Source organism: Lontra canadensis, unplaced genomic scaffold (genome assembly GCF_010015895.1).
Source record: "Lontra canadensis isolate GAN:19392208 unplaced genomic scaffold, GSC_riverotter_1.0 scaffold120, whole genome shotgun sequence".
Taxonomy (NCBI): Eukaryota; Metazoa; Chordata; class Mammalia; order Carnivora; family Mustelidae; genus Lontra; species Lontra canadensis.
Window position 1 is genome coordinate 2,616,394 of NW_022631114.1, and position 15,765 is coordinate 2,632,158.

At 44.2% G+C, this 15,765-nt stretch overlaps 1 protein-coding gene across 1 annotated transcript in view; it reads right to left on the reverse strand.

Annotated features, from left to right (window-relative positions):
- Nucleotides 1-15,765, reverse strand: part of DISC1 (DISC1 scaffold protein) — a 300,758-nt gene that overhangs the window by 13,787 nt on the left and 271,206 nt on the right. The window contains exon 11 of the mRNA XM_032841136.1: nucleotides 11,271-11,547. Within this exon, the coding sequence (XP_032697027.1) occupies nucleotides 11,271-11,547 (277 nt within the window). The remainder of the gene's footprint in view (nucleotides 1-11,270; nucleotides 11,548-15,765) is intronic.

The window sequence follows — 15,765 nt, forward strand, 5'->3', positions numbered from 1 at the left end:
TAAGTCATAGAATTTCTACAAAGCTCCTGAACAAACCACAAACCAATCTTCTCTTGGTGGCCCAACAGACTCTGATCCTGAACTGGTCCTGCGTGTGGCCCAGGTGGCCGTTATTTGAAGAATGTATGGAATCTTGGGAAGCGAACTCATTTAAGCCCTCACCTGAGCAGTGACAGCCGATGAAGGTCAGAGTTATGTATTTCTACCAACCTGCTGAAAAATTCTGCTCTGTCCAAAGGAATCCTACGTGTCCATAGAGGCCAAGGTGGGGCCAGAGTCATGGGTATAGAGTGAACACAGTTGCGGATGTCCTGCCTATTAACCTTAAACTTGAGGGACTTGGCAGAACTTCCTTGTGTTTTCCATGCTATGTCCAGGTATGACAGAGTGTATGTGTAGCCGCAGCAATACAGCCTTCCAGAACCTCATCCCTCTGCTGTTTGTTTCTCCTCCCCTTGAACCTGGCTGGGCTGTTGAGAATCCTTCAGTGAGCAGAACATGGCAAAGGTGACATGCCTGACTTCCAAAGCCAGCTCTTAATAGATGATATGTCTTTTCCGGTCACTTGCCCTTGAACCTGGCCTAAGCCCAGAGCCCACAGACAAGCCACGCGTGGGTATCTTGTTGACCTGCTGAAAGCCAGGCATGGTTGGGACTTAGTCTTCAGATGATCCCAAGCTCCACATTCAAGTCATCCTGCTAATAGCCAAACACTGTGGGGGCAGGGACAGCCCTCCCTGCAGTGTCCCATCTGAATTCCTGACCCCCAGATCCATGCATATAGTAAACGGTTGTTTCAAATCACTAAGCTGGGATGATTTGTTGTACAGTCATAGTAGCTAGCACAGCAGGCAGACAGGTCATACCCTACACAGGATCCTGCATGGGTAGATAGGACTGGTGCAGAACGCTAGCATGAAGTGCACTCTCACTGGTCCCCAGCTAAAAAACCACCAAAACTGACTAGATCTTGAAGAGCAACAACACACTAATGCCCGGGCTTGTCTCAGATGGGAAGGTCCCCGCCGTGCTGGAAACTGTAGCTCTGAGCTAAAGTGTGCCAGGAGATTTCCATGAGCCGCCACAGCCACCAGTTCCTGGTCCCCAGATCCCTGGCTCCTGGCCAGATGTGCAGGCAGGGCTACGAAACAGTGCAGACGCATATTCTGCGATATACTTCTACTTGCAATGTATGTATTTGCAATAAGACCAACAGGGCCCGACCTCCTTCCACCTTTGAGAGAAATGACTCTTTCTTTAGCAGACAGCACAGCAAGGTGCTTCCCCCACAAGAGGCAGAAGGAACAGGCGAGTGGATTTCTGTGTCTTACACTCGCCTGGGGGCACACCCACCGCGTGGGATAAAGGACCATACGGCTGCTCTAGGTAAATGACCATGTCCTTTGCGAACGTGAGTGCGCGCTCGCTCCAGTTACAGAGGACGGCAGAGTCGCTGCGGGGAGCACCAAGCGAGATTTCTCTCTTGCTTTGGGGACGCCTTTTCTGAGTGTGTACTTTTAAGCCAGCAGGTTTTAGGCTTTCCTCTGCAGAGATGCCCCTGGCAGGAGAGCAGGGGGCTTGTCGATCAGCTATACCCCAATTTCTGATTTTATCCATTTTCTTTGACTAAGCCTTGATGGAAAGCTAAAAACAAGTAAAGGAACAGGAGCTATTAAAGGGCTTTTGTTTGCTTGCTTGTCTTAAAACAAAGGAACCTTCTTTCAAAGCAATTGTCCTTCCATGAAAGCTTTGGCGGCTCTGGCATTTAGGTTAAGTGAACTGTAAGTCAGCTATGCTGGTCAGGAGTCCCCAGCTTGGGACGTGCATGAAAATGAAGCCTTTCATTTGACACCCACCTCATTTCCCAGGACATCAAATGCAAGCTTTTATAAAAGGCCACCTCAGGGAGGGCCACTAAGGATGTCATGAACACTTCCCCGAGGATTTTAATACCTAGAAGCAGATAGAATTAGAGCTGGCAGGGGGCTCAGGAATGATCTGGTTCAGGTCTTCCTTTTAAACACACAGAAAGCCTCTCAAAGAGTCCTGTGTCTTGCTGAAGGTCACACACTGAGAAAGTGGAGGGCTGGGGTCTGCGACACAGGTCTCCCATATCGAGCGGGCTCTTCCCCCTAGTTCGGACTCAGCCATGCCGAGGGGAAACACAGAAAGGGATTTTTGTTGGGCTGGCCCAGGGTGGGAGTGAGGGAGTCTACAAACTGATGACAGAAAGAGATCAGAGAAGCAAGCGGTGCCTGAAGATATCGCCTCTTTCCTCCCTTCCACACTCGGGACTCTGCGAAGTCTGCTCTGATTCCTGGAGGGCTCCGCGTCATTAAGGGGCGTACGCTCCATGATTCAGGTAGGTGAGTGTCTACTGGAGGGGGCAGTAATGGGCACCAGGACCACCCAGCTGCCATGGGGAGCTGGGAACTTTTGATCCAATTGTCCATAAAACATAAGGCTGGAAGCAGAGGAAAGCAGGTGAGTCACAAGGGAAGGAAGCGAGTTTCTCCTTTCTGAATCAGAATAGGAGAGCCTTGACCTCTCATCTCTTTTATCACCTTGGCAGATGCCAAGTTGAAGTCGTCATGCACCGAGCTTCTCTTCCTTTGAAATCTGTAACATCTGCTTCCATTTTTATTATTAAATTAAATGTGGTGAAAAGAAAAAAAACCAAAAAACCAAAAAAACTCCAAAAAACCCCAAAAAACACCATGCCAAAAAAACCAAAACCCCACATGAGCACATGACTAACACTTGGTAATAAAATATCACCCACTACAAAGTCTCCCGTGTTCCTAGCTGAAATGGAATTTTGTAGGATTTGCAATTCTGAACAGATAAAGTACAGGTTGTTTGGCATTTCAAAGTGGCTTTGAAAACTCTCCAGGAATTTGTCCCATCAGGCAGTCGCTTCAGCAATTCAAATTATGACTTTTGCTTTCTGCACCTCCATCCCCTCATTTAGCCCTAGGAGTATTTTCCCTCTGGGTCAGAATGAAAGAAACTTCACCAGGTAAATGGCCCCATAGCTGAGCGTTTCCCCTTCTCTGCCCGACTAATACCATCTCTCTTTCTTCAAAACCCCTCAGATTCCACTTCTTCAAGGAACGCTTCTGGATTCCTGAAGCTCCTGTACCACCGGGGCTCAGTTAGGGCTCAAGCACGGTCCTTCTTCACTGGGCACATACCTGCCTGTCTCTGCCACCAGGAGGTGGCATAATGGCACCCTGCCATTCCCCTACCCAAATGACTACTGCCCCCGGGGAAGCTATGCTGTTTCTTGGGTTGCATTCCCTGTGGCATCATCATAGCAAAGTGTGAAGAGTCACACTTTGTGGGGATCCAGGGCTGTGAGCTGGTCCTCTGTGCCCACCACAGCATTTCCATACAAAAGCGTCCTTCATGGCCCTCAGAAAAAGCCCTACATCTTCCCTACCGTCCCTCCACATGGGTATGGTCTGGGAGCACTAACTTGGCCGGGCAGTATTTCATATATAATTTGCCCACCTCACCTTGTGATCAAAACCTGGAGACCTGAATGTTTGAGCAGAAATTTTCCCATTAAAATGAGTTCGACAGGGCACCTGGGTGGCTCAGTGGGTTAAAGCCTCTGCCTTCAGCTCAGGTCATGATCTCAGGGTCCTGGGATCGAGCCCCACATCGGGCTCTCTGCTCAGCAGGGAGCCTGCTTCCCCCTCTCTCTCTGCCTGCTTCTCTGACTGCTTGTGATCTCTGTCTCTGTCAAATAAATAAATAAAATCTTTAAAAAAAAAAAAATAAAATAAAATAAAATGAGTTCGACAACTCATTACTTACACTCATTGGCAACCGCTGATACTCAGATCCAAACACGCATTCAGGGGCTCGCCCAGACAGATGCCTGAAGTTGAGAGTCTGGTGACAAACCGTCCCCTGCTCCGTGGCCAGGGTCTCCAAGGGCTCTTTTCCTTAGTGATATTTCCTATAAACAAGGCTAAGTCCTCGCCTGTGACATTTGCAGAATATCGACATTTAATGTTTTTTAAACTAGAGCCCATACCCAAAGGGGAGGGAATGGATTACATCAGAGTAATTGTTTGGAAATGAGCAAGGATCTGATAACAATATCCCTCAGGCTATCCTTGGAGCGATCAGGAAATCGTATTGGTTATTTTTATGAACAGAAAATACCTACAGAACAGAAAGCCATGTAGGTTAACTTGTCAGTTACCAGATAACGATGCCAACTTTACTTACAAAAGCCTCTCACACCTAACAGAGCAAGCATTTCCAGAAGTGTGGGTTGTCACTGGTGATCTGCACCCATGTGAGCAGATGGGCTACACCTTGGGATGAGTCAGTCGATCGAGAAATTTGAGTAGCTGACGTTTTAAAAATGCTGTCAACAGGCGTTCCCAAGAGAGGGTCGGTGTGATGTCTGAACGAAGAATTAGTGCTATGATTTTAAAATTAACCCGATATGATCAACAAGGACTCTTTAGGTCTATACTTCAGGTGGGCAATGCATTGCACTGGGTGCTCTATACACTCTGAAGTCATCAACGGCTTCCCTCCTTGCTGGGGAATGAGATCCATGATCAAAGGCAAGCAGCTTCCACCTTGGAGACCCTATGTTGTTGCTCTAACTCAACCAGCTTACTTACCTCCCTGTTTTCCCTGGCCATGTAATAAGGCATCGGCAATAGTTGCCTATCCATAAAAATATTTAATTCCTGCAGTAAAACTCACAGGCCACATAATAAGAATGGACAGGTGACAGAGCAGTCTCTCCTTATAGTTGGCAAGCCATCTGCATTTACAGATTACTTACACCATGGCAATATTTACATTTAAAAAAGAATTAACCCTGCACCGCACATATGCATACCGACAAAAAAAATGGGACTTGAGTCTCATGATGTTGGTTCCGCTGTTAAGTTTCATTCCTTCTCCTATAGCTTGAGGTAAACCAGATGTGATTGCCACCATCCATGAGCTGAGCCGATGCATTAAAGCATTTCCTTAGTTCGGTATTAAAATCACAGACTTAAGTCTGTTCCTTTGGGCTGTTTTCCAAAATATTTGCTTGGCAAATACATTCCCGGAATGCTATATGGTTTTCTTTCTCTTTTTTTAATTTATGGTCCACATAAAGACTATTTACCTATGACAAACTCCTGTCCACACAACAAATAATACCTCGCATGTCTACATGAAATAGACTTCATAAGCACTTGTCTTTGCCCATAAACACTCATTCTCTAGTCATTAATGTCAACGAGCAAAGAGGCACGGATGAAGATACAAAAGGCATATCTTTACTCCTCTGTGATACAAGTATTCCTCCAAATTCCCAAGTTATATGGCTACGCTCTGAGTAAGTGGGTATTTCTTTTAAAAGCATCCAGATGTGAGTGGTAAGGAAAGCATGTGAAATATTTAGATGTCTCAGGGTCAGAGTGAGCAGTAAATTGTCTTCACGTATCTGTCCACTTACTACAGAGGAGGCGCTGGGAAACATGGTTTACACGGAACCATTTAACAGAACAAAAAAATTGATAAAAGAAAGAAGTGGCCTAGTTCTAATTTGTATAGGCTAACTGGCCTATGGTCTCTAGTTTATATGAAGGGCAATCTTTGAAAAGCTCTATTTTATATTACACGATCATTCAAGAGACCTTGGGTTGTTTTCCTTTCAGCACACATCAGTTGAACATCAAAGTCACATAAGGCCAAACTCTATTAGAAACTCTGAGGAAAAATCTATGTGTAACTAACAGTCATATAGCAGGTACTTAAATAAGCTCTATTTAACATAAGCATTCAGATTTGGGGGATAGTGACGTCAAATCATAAGAGCCCTTTTGTAATAAGAAAAATGAGAACGGAACACAGCTGGGGGAGTTCCACATCAGGAGAATGGGCTCTGCAAGCTGTTGGTGGCTAAGAAATGCTGAACCACAAAAAGGAAACCAGGAGAACGGAATCAAACGCCAACTTGCATCTGTGTTCATTTTAGGCGGAAAGAAAAATTTTGGCGTTTGTAAATATTTTTTGTAAGCTATGCAACTATAAGACTACCAGAACTCTTGTTTTTATTTTTTTTTAAGATTTTATTTATTATTTGACAGAGAGAGAGAGAGAGAGACACAGGGAAAGAGGGAACGCAATCAGGGGGAGTGAGAGAGGGAGAAGCAGGCTTCCAGCCGAGCAGGGAGCCCAATGCAGGGCTCGATCCCAGGACCTTGGGATCATGACCTGAGCTGAAGGCAGACACTTAATGACTGAGCCACCCAGGTGCCCCCAGAATTACTGTTTTTAAATGCCAGGGTTTCGTCCTGGTTCTGGATTTTTACCCTCCACAAGGACAGCAGGCTTTACGCTCTAAACGATCCAGGCTTTCTACCAGTTCGAGCTAAAATGGGGAGGAAGTGCTGGCAACCAGCTTGTGGGTTACAAGGACGTTCTTGACTCTAACTGCCCCAGCCCCCAACAGGTGAGAGCATCAGATGACAAGGGGGCAGAGGGTTCATTCGTTTTCCAGAAACGTGAAACCCTGGATTTTTAAAAAATCTCTCGGCTACTGGGAAGCAACACCTGCGTAGCCATCAGATAAGCCTCCTGTGTTATAAATGGCCTAAGTGACTCCTTGCCAGCTCTGCGGCGACGATTCTGTATTGATCCCTCAGTGTTCATCAGAGTATGACAAGGAATTTCAAGGTGAAAGTGTCTCCAAGGGCCCCTGGGCGGGATTCCTCGGAAGCACTGACCTATTTTTAATTAGTGAAAGAAATGCCACTGTTAGGTCCTGGAGCGCAGAAAGTGGTTCCATAATTTTCAAAAAGTAGGGAAAGCAGGGGGATGGCTTGGGAAAAGTCCATTGCCTTTTGTTGGGCAGGTGAAGGAGGCTGACAAGCTGACAGCGTTAATTAACTGAGAGAAGCAGCAGGAGGCTGCTAACTGAGCACAGAAGGCCGCCTCCTCCCTACCTTCCAGCTCGCCCTGTGGCTCTGTGGCCTCCCTCCACCTGCAGGGCCAGGTCTGGGGCCAAGGCCAGGATGGAGCCCCGGGGAGCCTGCACACTTCTGCTCCTATACGGTTGTGTTGTGCCTGTGAGTTGAGTTGTGTTTGTTTCTAATCCTGTGTATGCCCGGTTGTACCTGAAATTCTAATGACGTGATTTAAACAAATGCCACAGAAAGCAGTGAAACGTTCGCATGAAAGAGACTCCCTGTCTCCATGTACACCACGTTGAAAATCCTGGGGAAACTCAATAATATTTGAAGGAGAGAAGACAGGACCTGGGGGAGCATCGTTTTTCCAAATGTTCTTTGCGCTTCAGGTCCCCTTTAAAGAAACCCGCAGTGGCAGCTGCGGGAGATGCGCAGTAGCTGAGGTTTCTGCAAGATGGGCCCGGTGAAAAGGAATGGGGTTTTAGAGAGACCTGTACCCTGGAACAATGCTGCACCGTCTGCTCGAGTCTTGTTGCGAACGTCTTTCACGGCAGACAGCACACTGGTTCTTCTAATGCTGCACGAGATCACTCAGAACTCTGGCCCTTTTTTTGGCCCTTTTAAGCCTCTTTGGTGGCAGCTACTGGCTTGGAAAGGAAGCAGCTGGAGTTAGGGGAGAGTGATCCTGTCCAGGGAACTCCACAGGAGGGGAGCCCACTTTGCAAGAAAAACAGAAAGCACCCCAGCAGGACAGGCTGCAGACAGGAAGGAGAGAATTACGCAGGCATTAGGGCCAGAACATCGAGTACAAAAGGGCAAGTTCACCGCAGAGGAAGCGGGCTCACTGATTTCCCCAGCTCCTGTCTGGCCCCCATGCAATTTCTGCACCGTCTATAAACCCCGGCCAACAGCGGCTGATTGTTTCCAGAGTCCGCGGAAAAGCACAGAGTTCTTTCGATCCGAGTTAGCTCCTGCTAAAACTGGGCCTGGGCCCTGTTGCCAACTTCCTCCCCAGCCAAGCCCCAAGCAAACGACTCTGCCTCCACGGGTCCAGCTGTAAAATGGGGGACACGGCGCGGAGCAGCCCGGGGGACCGTCCACATGGCAAAAGCTTTAATGAATGACAGCTCATAGCAACAATGTGCCGTGGAAACGCACGGAACCACGTGGGCCACTCACCGGCCCCGTGAAGGCTCCAAGAAGCCGTCTCCCTGGGGACCTCCTTAAGGAGTCAGCAATTTCTCAGGGGAGGTTCGGGTTATAAAGAAACTGCCTGCCTTCGGGCTGTCATGCTTCAATAGAGAAACTGGTGTGGGACGGCCAGACTGGCAGGGAGTCCCCAAGCAAAACCAACTCCCAGCTGCAAAGCAAAGAGACACTTTGCTTTGGATAAACACGCAAGGACCCAGACTTCAAGTACTCCCCGGCAGACTGAGGCAGCAAAATGAAGACACCTTCTAATGAGACCCTTGATTATGGTTTCTCTGAGTCTTTGGTTGTCAAAAATCCTCCATCTAAATATGAACCAGATTCTTTCTTTATTAAGCCTTTCTTGTCTGGGATTATCTCCCACTAATTCATTGCTGGCTTCTGCTTCTTGATAAGGAAAGCCAGGCATAATCTTTTTAAAAGGTCTTAGATGTATGTGATTGCCAGAAAGAGTGCTAACACCCCCCACCAAAAAAATACGAACCCAATTTTTCAAGCCTTTACTATGTATTTTCTTAAACCTCTAACTCACTTTTAGATGCGTTATTCTATTTAAAACCTTATAACCTCATGAGATCGATTTTATTGTCCTTATTTGGGGGTCTGGGGGTGGGGGTGCTTAGCAGATGAGTAAACGCAGCCTTCAAGTGTCCTAACTAGGATCTGAGCTCCAGGCTTCTTTTGCCACACACTATACCACCTCCCCATAGCCCTGAGCCAAGAACCACTGATTCCAACATCTATGTCCTCGCTCTGGAATAGGTGGGTGTTATTTTTAAAATTGTAGTCACCTTTGTTAAACAATAAATAAAATTCATTCTGGTGTAAAGTTACAGATCTATGCACACAGTTGTGTAACTACCACCGAAACCACGATACGGGATGGTTCTATCTCACACACACACACACACACACACACACACCCAAAGCTTTCATATTGCTTTTTGTGAACAATCTCTTCCCTCACCCCAATTCGGGCAACAACTGATCTGTTTTCAGTTCCCATAATTTTGCCCTTTCCAGACAGTGTCTGCCATCTGAACATTTCCACCACTGATGAATTCGAAAGGTGTTCACCCTCCTCTGTGACTAGGAAACCCAGAAAAGCAACGCAGGAACAGTAAGTGGGCCGAGGCCTGGCACAGGACACAAGACAGCACCGAAGGCTAGCGAAAGCTTCAAAATACCCTCTGGCTCTCCCACCCCGAAGGAAGCAGCAAAAAATTGTGGGAAAGCTTCAGGACTTCAGTAGGTGGAGAGAAGGTGGGGGCTGGGGGCAGGAAAGCCCCGGAGCTCAGAGAAGCAGCCACTGTCCCTCTACTACTCCCTGGAGTTACAGTCTGGGCCTCTTCCTCACCAGAAAATTCAAGTATCATTCTATGATAAAGTTCTACGCTATTCACTCTTGACTTTGCATTTCCTACTTCATAGCTCTGTTTTCCTACAGTCAGAAGGGCAGGTGCTCCTAATCCTATGGGAGAAGAATAATCCTCTTAGAGCTGGGAATGTCATCTGCCAGAGAGCCTGGAGGGACAATGGGCACAGAAGGGAGGGAGGAAGGGAGGCTCCTCCAATAGGTGGAATTTGCTGAATCAGTCCTGACCCATGTCCCAGCGGACCTTATCCCACGCCTGGCTTGGCTCCTGCCTTGGCTCCTGGCTGTCCTGGTACTGACAAGACTTTCTGGGAGCCCTCTGTGGACAGTCAACCCTACTTTCAAAGGCTCAGACCCAGGGCCCGCAGTATTTTCAGCCCAGAGCTGTGACCCCCTGGCTTAGGTGGCACTTCCCTCCCCACAAGAATCTTCTTTCCTGCCAGCCGACTGCCAACAGGGCTGGTAGCCACCTGCAGTGCCCCAGCTAACAAAGGACTTGCAACCATCTAGAGCTCAATTTAAAGCCTAACTGAAGAGGCCAGCAGGATTCCAGGGAGTGACAACAGCCCTCTTTCTCATAAGGTTATTCAATTCAAATATGGGATCAAGTATCAATTTTCCAAACAGTCCAGAAGGCAGTGACTGCAGCCCACGTTGCCAGTGAGTGTCTGGTCCTACAGATAGGACAGGCAGGCCTGCCTGGGGGAGTCAGAGTGGGGGTATTTGTGGCAAAGGTCCGGCGGGGGGGGCATGTCTAATGTCACATGTGAGCCGTGAACATGAAGTGATATGTTCCTTCAGCCTCACCAGGATTTTGTTTCCTTTTAATTTAGAACACCTGAGTACCTGGTCAGAAAAAGAGCTCGAAAGCCTCCTGGTGTGATACTAAAATTAGGGGGGAAAAAAGTTGCCAAGAGAACGTTCATTGAAAAGTGTCTTATTAGGGTTGGAGGGGAAAGTGGTGGGGGGAGAGATGGACCAGGGAGAGAAGGGCGGGGGAGTGGGGAAAGAGGGGAGCAGAGGGAGGTGGGGGAGGGAGGGGAGTGGAGCACTTCTCTGTTCATCTAGGTCGCCTTGGAGTAAAATGTTAATTAAACAAATACAGATTTTAATTAATTATAAAATAATTAATTATTTTAATTAATTAAATTAAATTATTATATAAATTTAATTTAATTATTATATATATAGATGATATATACATATGTATATATCATAAGCCAAGTATCAGGGTTTTTTAAAAAAAATGCAAAGAGTATATTACAAATATCCATTATGACATTGTTTGGGCCAAAACAAAGGGATGCATACATATATTTGAATGTTTGATTCTAATCAATACTAATATAGAGAGAAATATTCTAATAAATACTGATATATAGATTCTAAACATATAATTAAATACACATGGGACCCATATAACAGTACACACAACAATATGTTATATACGGCATATGTGCTGAATGCTATATATATTAATTATATACCAGATTTCTATTCTAACTCTAGCCATTAAATTAGAACATCGAACTAAATATGCCAAAAATGATTCTTTTTGCTCTTTTATATTTAAAACTTCCACAAAAATTCTACATTATTTTGTAATCGTATTCCAGGATTATTAAAACCTTCAAAAGCTTGCATGGTTTGATGGGTCGCCCTCCCAATATGTACTGTTCCCATCTGCAGTGTGGCCCCAAAATACCCCTCTGAGTGGGGACCCTGTGAGGCTATAGAGATGGACAGACCTCTTTCTGTTCGCTGCCAGCAAAGTACAGAGATGGACTTGGGTGAGCCTTCCAGTCTTCAAAGGCCTGCAAAAGGGTCTTCCTCTCAACTTCAGAGTGGAGCCTGGGGGAGATGGCAAGAGTGGATGGACAGACGGTTCCCACTAAGTCATCTGTCTGCTTCTCGTCTTCCGCAGACAGTGTGCCTGTGGCCTCCTGGAGCTGTAGGCTCTGGATAAGCAACCGACAAGCTTCCAAGTCAGCTCCCCACACTTTTCCAAGAAGTGGACACTTGCAGCTGAAACAGAGGGGAAACAAAGGCAGGAAGACTTATTCTGTTATGTTTCATCTTACCAAGTCAATAGCCTGTCTACCTGGCTAAAAGCACGTCATCTTATACCTAACAACTTAATTTCATATACTGGTGGATTGTTTCAACCAGAAGGTAGAGAGGGGTCAAATCTGTATACCATCAAGTAACAGTGAAATAACCAGTGGTCCTTCTTAGCTACTGGTTCTGCAAGGACATCCAAGATCTGGTGTATTTTTCCAGACTCAGTGGTCCAGTACAACACAGCCCCTGCTCCTGCCTGTGCTCCAGCCCAGCTGGCTTCCTTTGAGTCCCTAGACTTTTCCAACTCCCCCAGCTAAGTGCTTTTTCATGTGCCTAGGCTGTCCCTCCCCACCATGCCCACCTACCAGTACCTACTCACCCAGGTAACTGAGTGCAGCAGTGCATGGGTAATACAAACCCTAGCACCAGACCAGCAGCTTCAGTGACAGAAAACAACAGAGCAGAATGGACTCTGGCTAGTAAGAAGAGCATACCCATCTACAAGGAGCCCTTCACCAGCCCAGGCCAACTACAATTTCAATTCCAACTAAAGGAATACAGGTTTGATGTTCACCAAAAAAATTGTGATTTTTCATGAAAAGTCAAAAACCTGGGATTTTATAGGAAAATACACATTTTTCACCCATCCATTCAGCTTCCAGCTGGATATTTTCTAGACATCTATCTTCCTTTTAACAACCCTTCCTTCTACTATGTCTAATCTGCTGTTCAATTATCTATTGTGTTCTCAGTTTTAGTTATTTTACTTTTCAGTTCTATAATTTTTATTTCATTTTTTTCTACATTTCAGTTCTATGGTGGAATTAATTATCCATCATGACCTCTAGCTACTTAAACATATTAATCATCATTAGTTTAAAGCCTATGTTTAGGGGCACCTGGGTGGCTCAGTGGGTTAAAGCCTCTGCCTTTGGCTCAGGTCATGATCCCAGGGTCCTGGGATCGAGCCCCGCATCGAGCTCTCTGCTCAGCAGGGAGCCTGCTTCCCCACCTCTCTCTCTGCCTGCTTCTCAGCCTACTTGTGATCTCTGTCAAATAAATAAAATCTTAAAAAAAAAAAATGTTAAAGCCTATGTTTATAAATGATGAATTCAGGAGGAAAAAGAATGAGACAGAAACAACATTATTGAGATATGAACTAAGGATGTTAAAATATTGACAAGGGACATCAAACTACACATTCAGAAAACACTACAATTTTAAAACAGGGGGGGGGGGAATCAAAGGGAAAAAAAAAGAAAAGAAATGCACCTGCGTCATCCTAGTGAAAATGCTGAACACCAAAGAAGCAGGCAGATAAAAGAAGGAATTAACTTCAGAGGAAGAATAATATGAGTAATAGAAGCCAAGAGACAATAAAACAGCATCTTTTAAATGCTATAAGAAAATAACTCTCAATCTATAAATTACACAATCATTTTCAATTTCCTTCAAAAGTAAAAGTAAAATAAAGATATTTGCAGATAAATAAGAACTGAAAGAATTCCTTGACAATACATCCAGCATAAAATGATCCCAGCTGAAAGCAAGGACGTGCATAAAGAAACAAAAAACAATGGGAAGAGTAAATATGTGGATAAATCAAAGTAAATGTAGATGTAAGAAACAGCAGTAATTTCTTTTGCAGCCTAAAATATGTGTCAGATTAAAATACAGGACAACCAGCACAAAAGGAAGAGGGACCTTGTGTTGTCCAGAAAGCAAAAGAGTGCTCATTTATATCAGACTTTAAAAAGTCAAAGATTCATATGTAATCCTCTATGATAATTGTAAAACAGAGAGGTTAAAATAATGTATAACTGACAAGCTAATATGAGGGTAATATGAGGGAACATTTTAAAAAATAAACATACTTAATTTTTAATCAAAGCAATAAAGGAGACAGGAATGAACATGATACAGATGGGAAGAATGGTAAAAGTAGAAACATTTATGCCCAAATATATTAAGATTTACATTAAATATAAATAGACAAATATTGTATTTAAAAGGCATAGTTTTTAGACTAGAATTAAAAAAATTCAAAATGTAATTATATGTTGCTTACAAAAGGAATACATTAAATATAAGGATACAAACTGATCACAAGTTAAAGGGTAAGAATGATACATTATGAAAGCATTATTAAAGACAATAATTGTCTTTAGTGGGAAAAGGACAGTCTTTTCAATATACTGTACTTATGTCAATAAATATCACTATAGGAAATAAATCAAATCATGATTACTGGCTCACATTACAAACATCAATTTCAGGGGCGCCTGGGTGGCTCAGTGGGTTAAAGTCTCTGCCTTCAGCTCAAGTCATGATCCCAGGGTCCTGGGATCGAGCCCCGCATCAGGCTCTCTGCTGAGGGGAGAGCCTACTTCCCCCTCTCTCTCTTTGCTTCCCTCTCTGCCCACTTGTGATCTCTATCTGTCAAATAAATAAAATCTTTAAAAAAATCAATTTCAGGTAGATTGTAGATCAAAATGTGAAAGTTAAAACATTAAAACCTCTAGAAGATAATGTAGGATAATATCCTTATGATTTCATAATAAGCAAAGCTCTTTTAAACAGGATATAAAAAGGACAAGCCTTAAAGAAAACAAATGGTAAGTTCGACTTCAGTTATATCACAAACTTATATATTCGTGAAAAAACACCACTGAGAGAATGAAACCATAAGCCACAGAGTTGGAGAAATTATTTGTAACACACATAACCAACAAAGTACTGATTTGAGAATATAACAGGACTCCTACAAGTCAATTGGAGACAGACAACTCACTTTTTTAAAGGGCAAAGACCTAAAAGAGGCACTTCACAAAGAGGGCATCTTTGTGGCCAATAAGTAACTTATGGAAGGATGCTCAACCATTAATCATCAGGAAAATGCATATTAAACCACAATGCAATATACTACACATCAACAAAATGGCTGAAATTTGAAAGTCTTACAATACCAAGTGTCAGAAAAGACACAGAGCTATTAGTATTTTCATTTGCTGATGGTGGGATTGAGCACGAATGCAATATCTTCGAAATCTTTGTAATGTCAATCCTTTTTTTTTTAATTTTTTTAAAGATTTTTTATTTATTTATTTGACAGACAGAGAGATCACAAGTAGGCAGAGAGGCAGGCAGAGAGAGAGGAGGAAGCAGGCTCCCCGCTGAGCAGAGAGTCGGATGCGGGGCTCGATCCCAGGACCCTGGGATCATGACCTGAGCCGAAGGCAGAGGCTTTAACCCACTGAGCCACCCAGGCACCCCTGTAATGTCAATCCTTAAGACCTAGCAATGCAACTCCTAGGTATATACTCAATGAAATACATACACTGTCAATTCTCATATCCATAGAAGTTATGTTCTATAAAGTCTCCATGAGCACTGAACCAGCTGGTACTGAACAGTTGCTCCCCAGGGAAACAGAGGGTCAAGTTCCTGCCAGCCTCTGGTCACAGCATTTTCATCAACCAATCAGTCTAGAACTTTGTTATGCATGTTTCTGTTTGAAGACACCATATTTAGAGTGTGTCATTGATTCACTGATGCCAAACTCATGTCCAGCAGCACTATAACTCATGCCTGGCCATACATTATTTTCTCCATCCAGCACATCGTAGGAGAACTAGATAGGTCCTCATCACCAACTTTGGGCATCATTTTAAATAGTGAAGTCCCCAAGAAAAAAACCTAAAAAACATGACACTAACTGGAGGATGAAAATGACACTTGTTCGTAATACGAGAACTGGAACAAAGCAGAGCATTGCCTTACTTGACCTCAGCTGAGAACAAGCACATCAGACGACTCAAATTTTTCACCACTGCATGTGTATACATGACAGCAAAAGCTCTGTAGGTATTGATTTTGGGGTTATAAATAAAATTTAGTGAGCAGGCAAATTCACAGAATCCATGAATAATAAAGATCAAATGTAGATACAATCATACAGTATTATTTGTAATGATGGAAACCTGGGAGAGAAAACAAACATTGGTGAATAGAAGAATGGATACATTGTGTAGCATTCATTTACTGGAATATCATACTGCCAAGAAGAAGGTGAATAAGTTACCACCATCTGCAACAGTGTGGTAATAATCTCACAAACATAAGGCTGGACAAAAACAAAAGACAAAAAGGAGGCACAACGATTCCATTTACTTTGTATCTGAG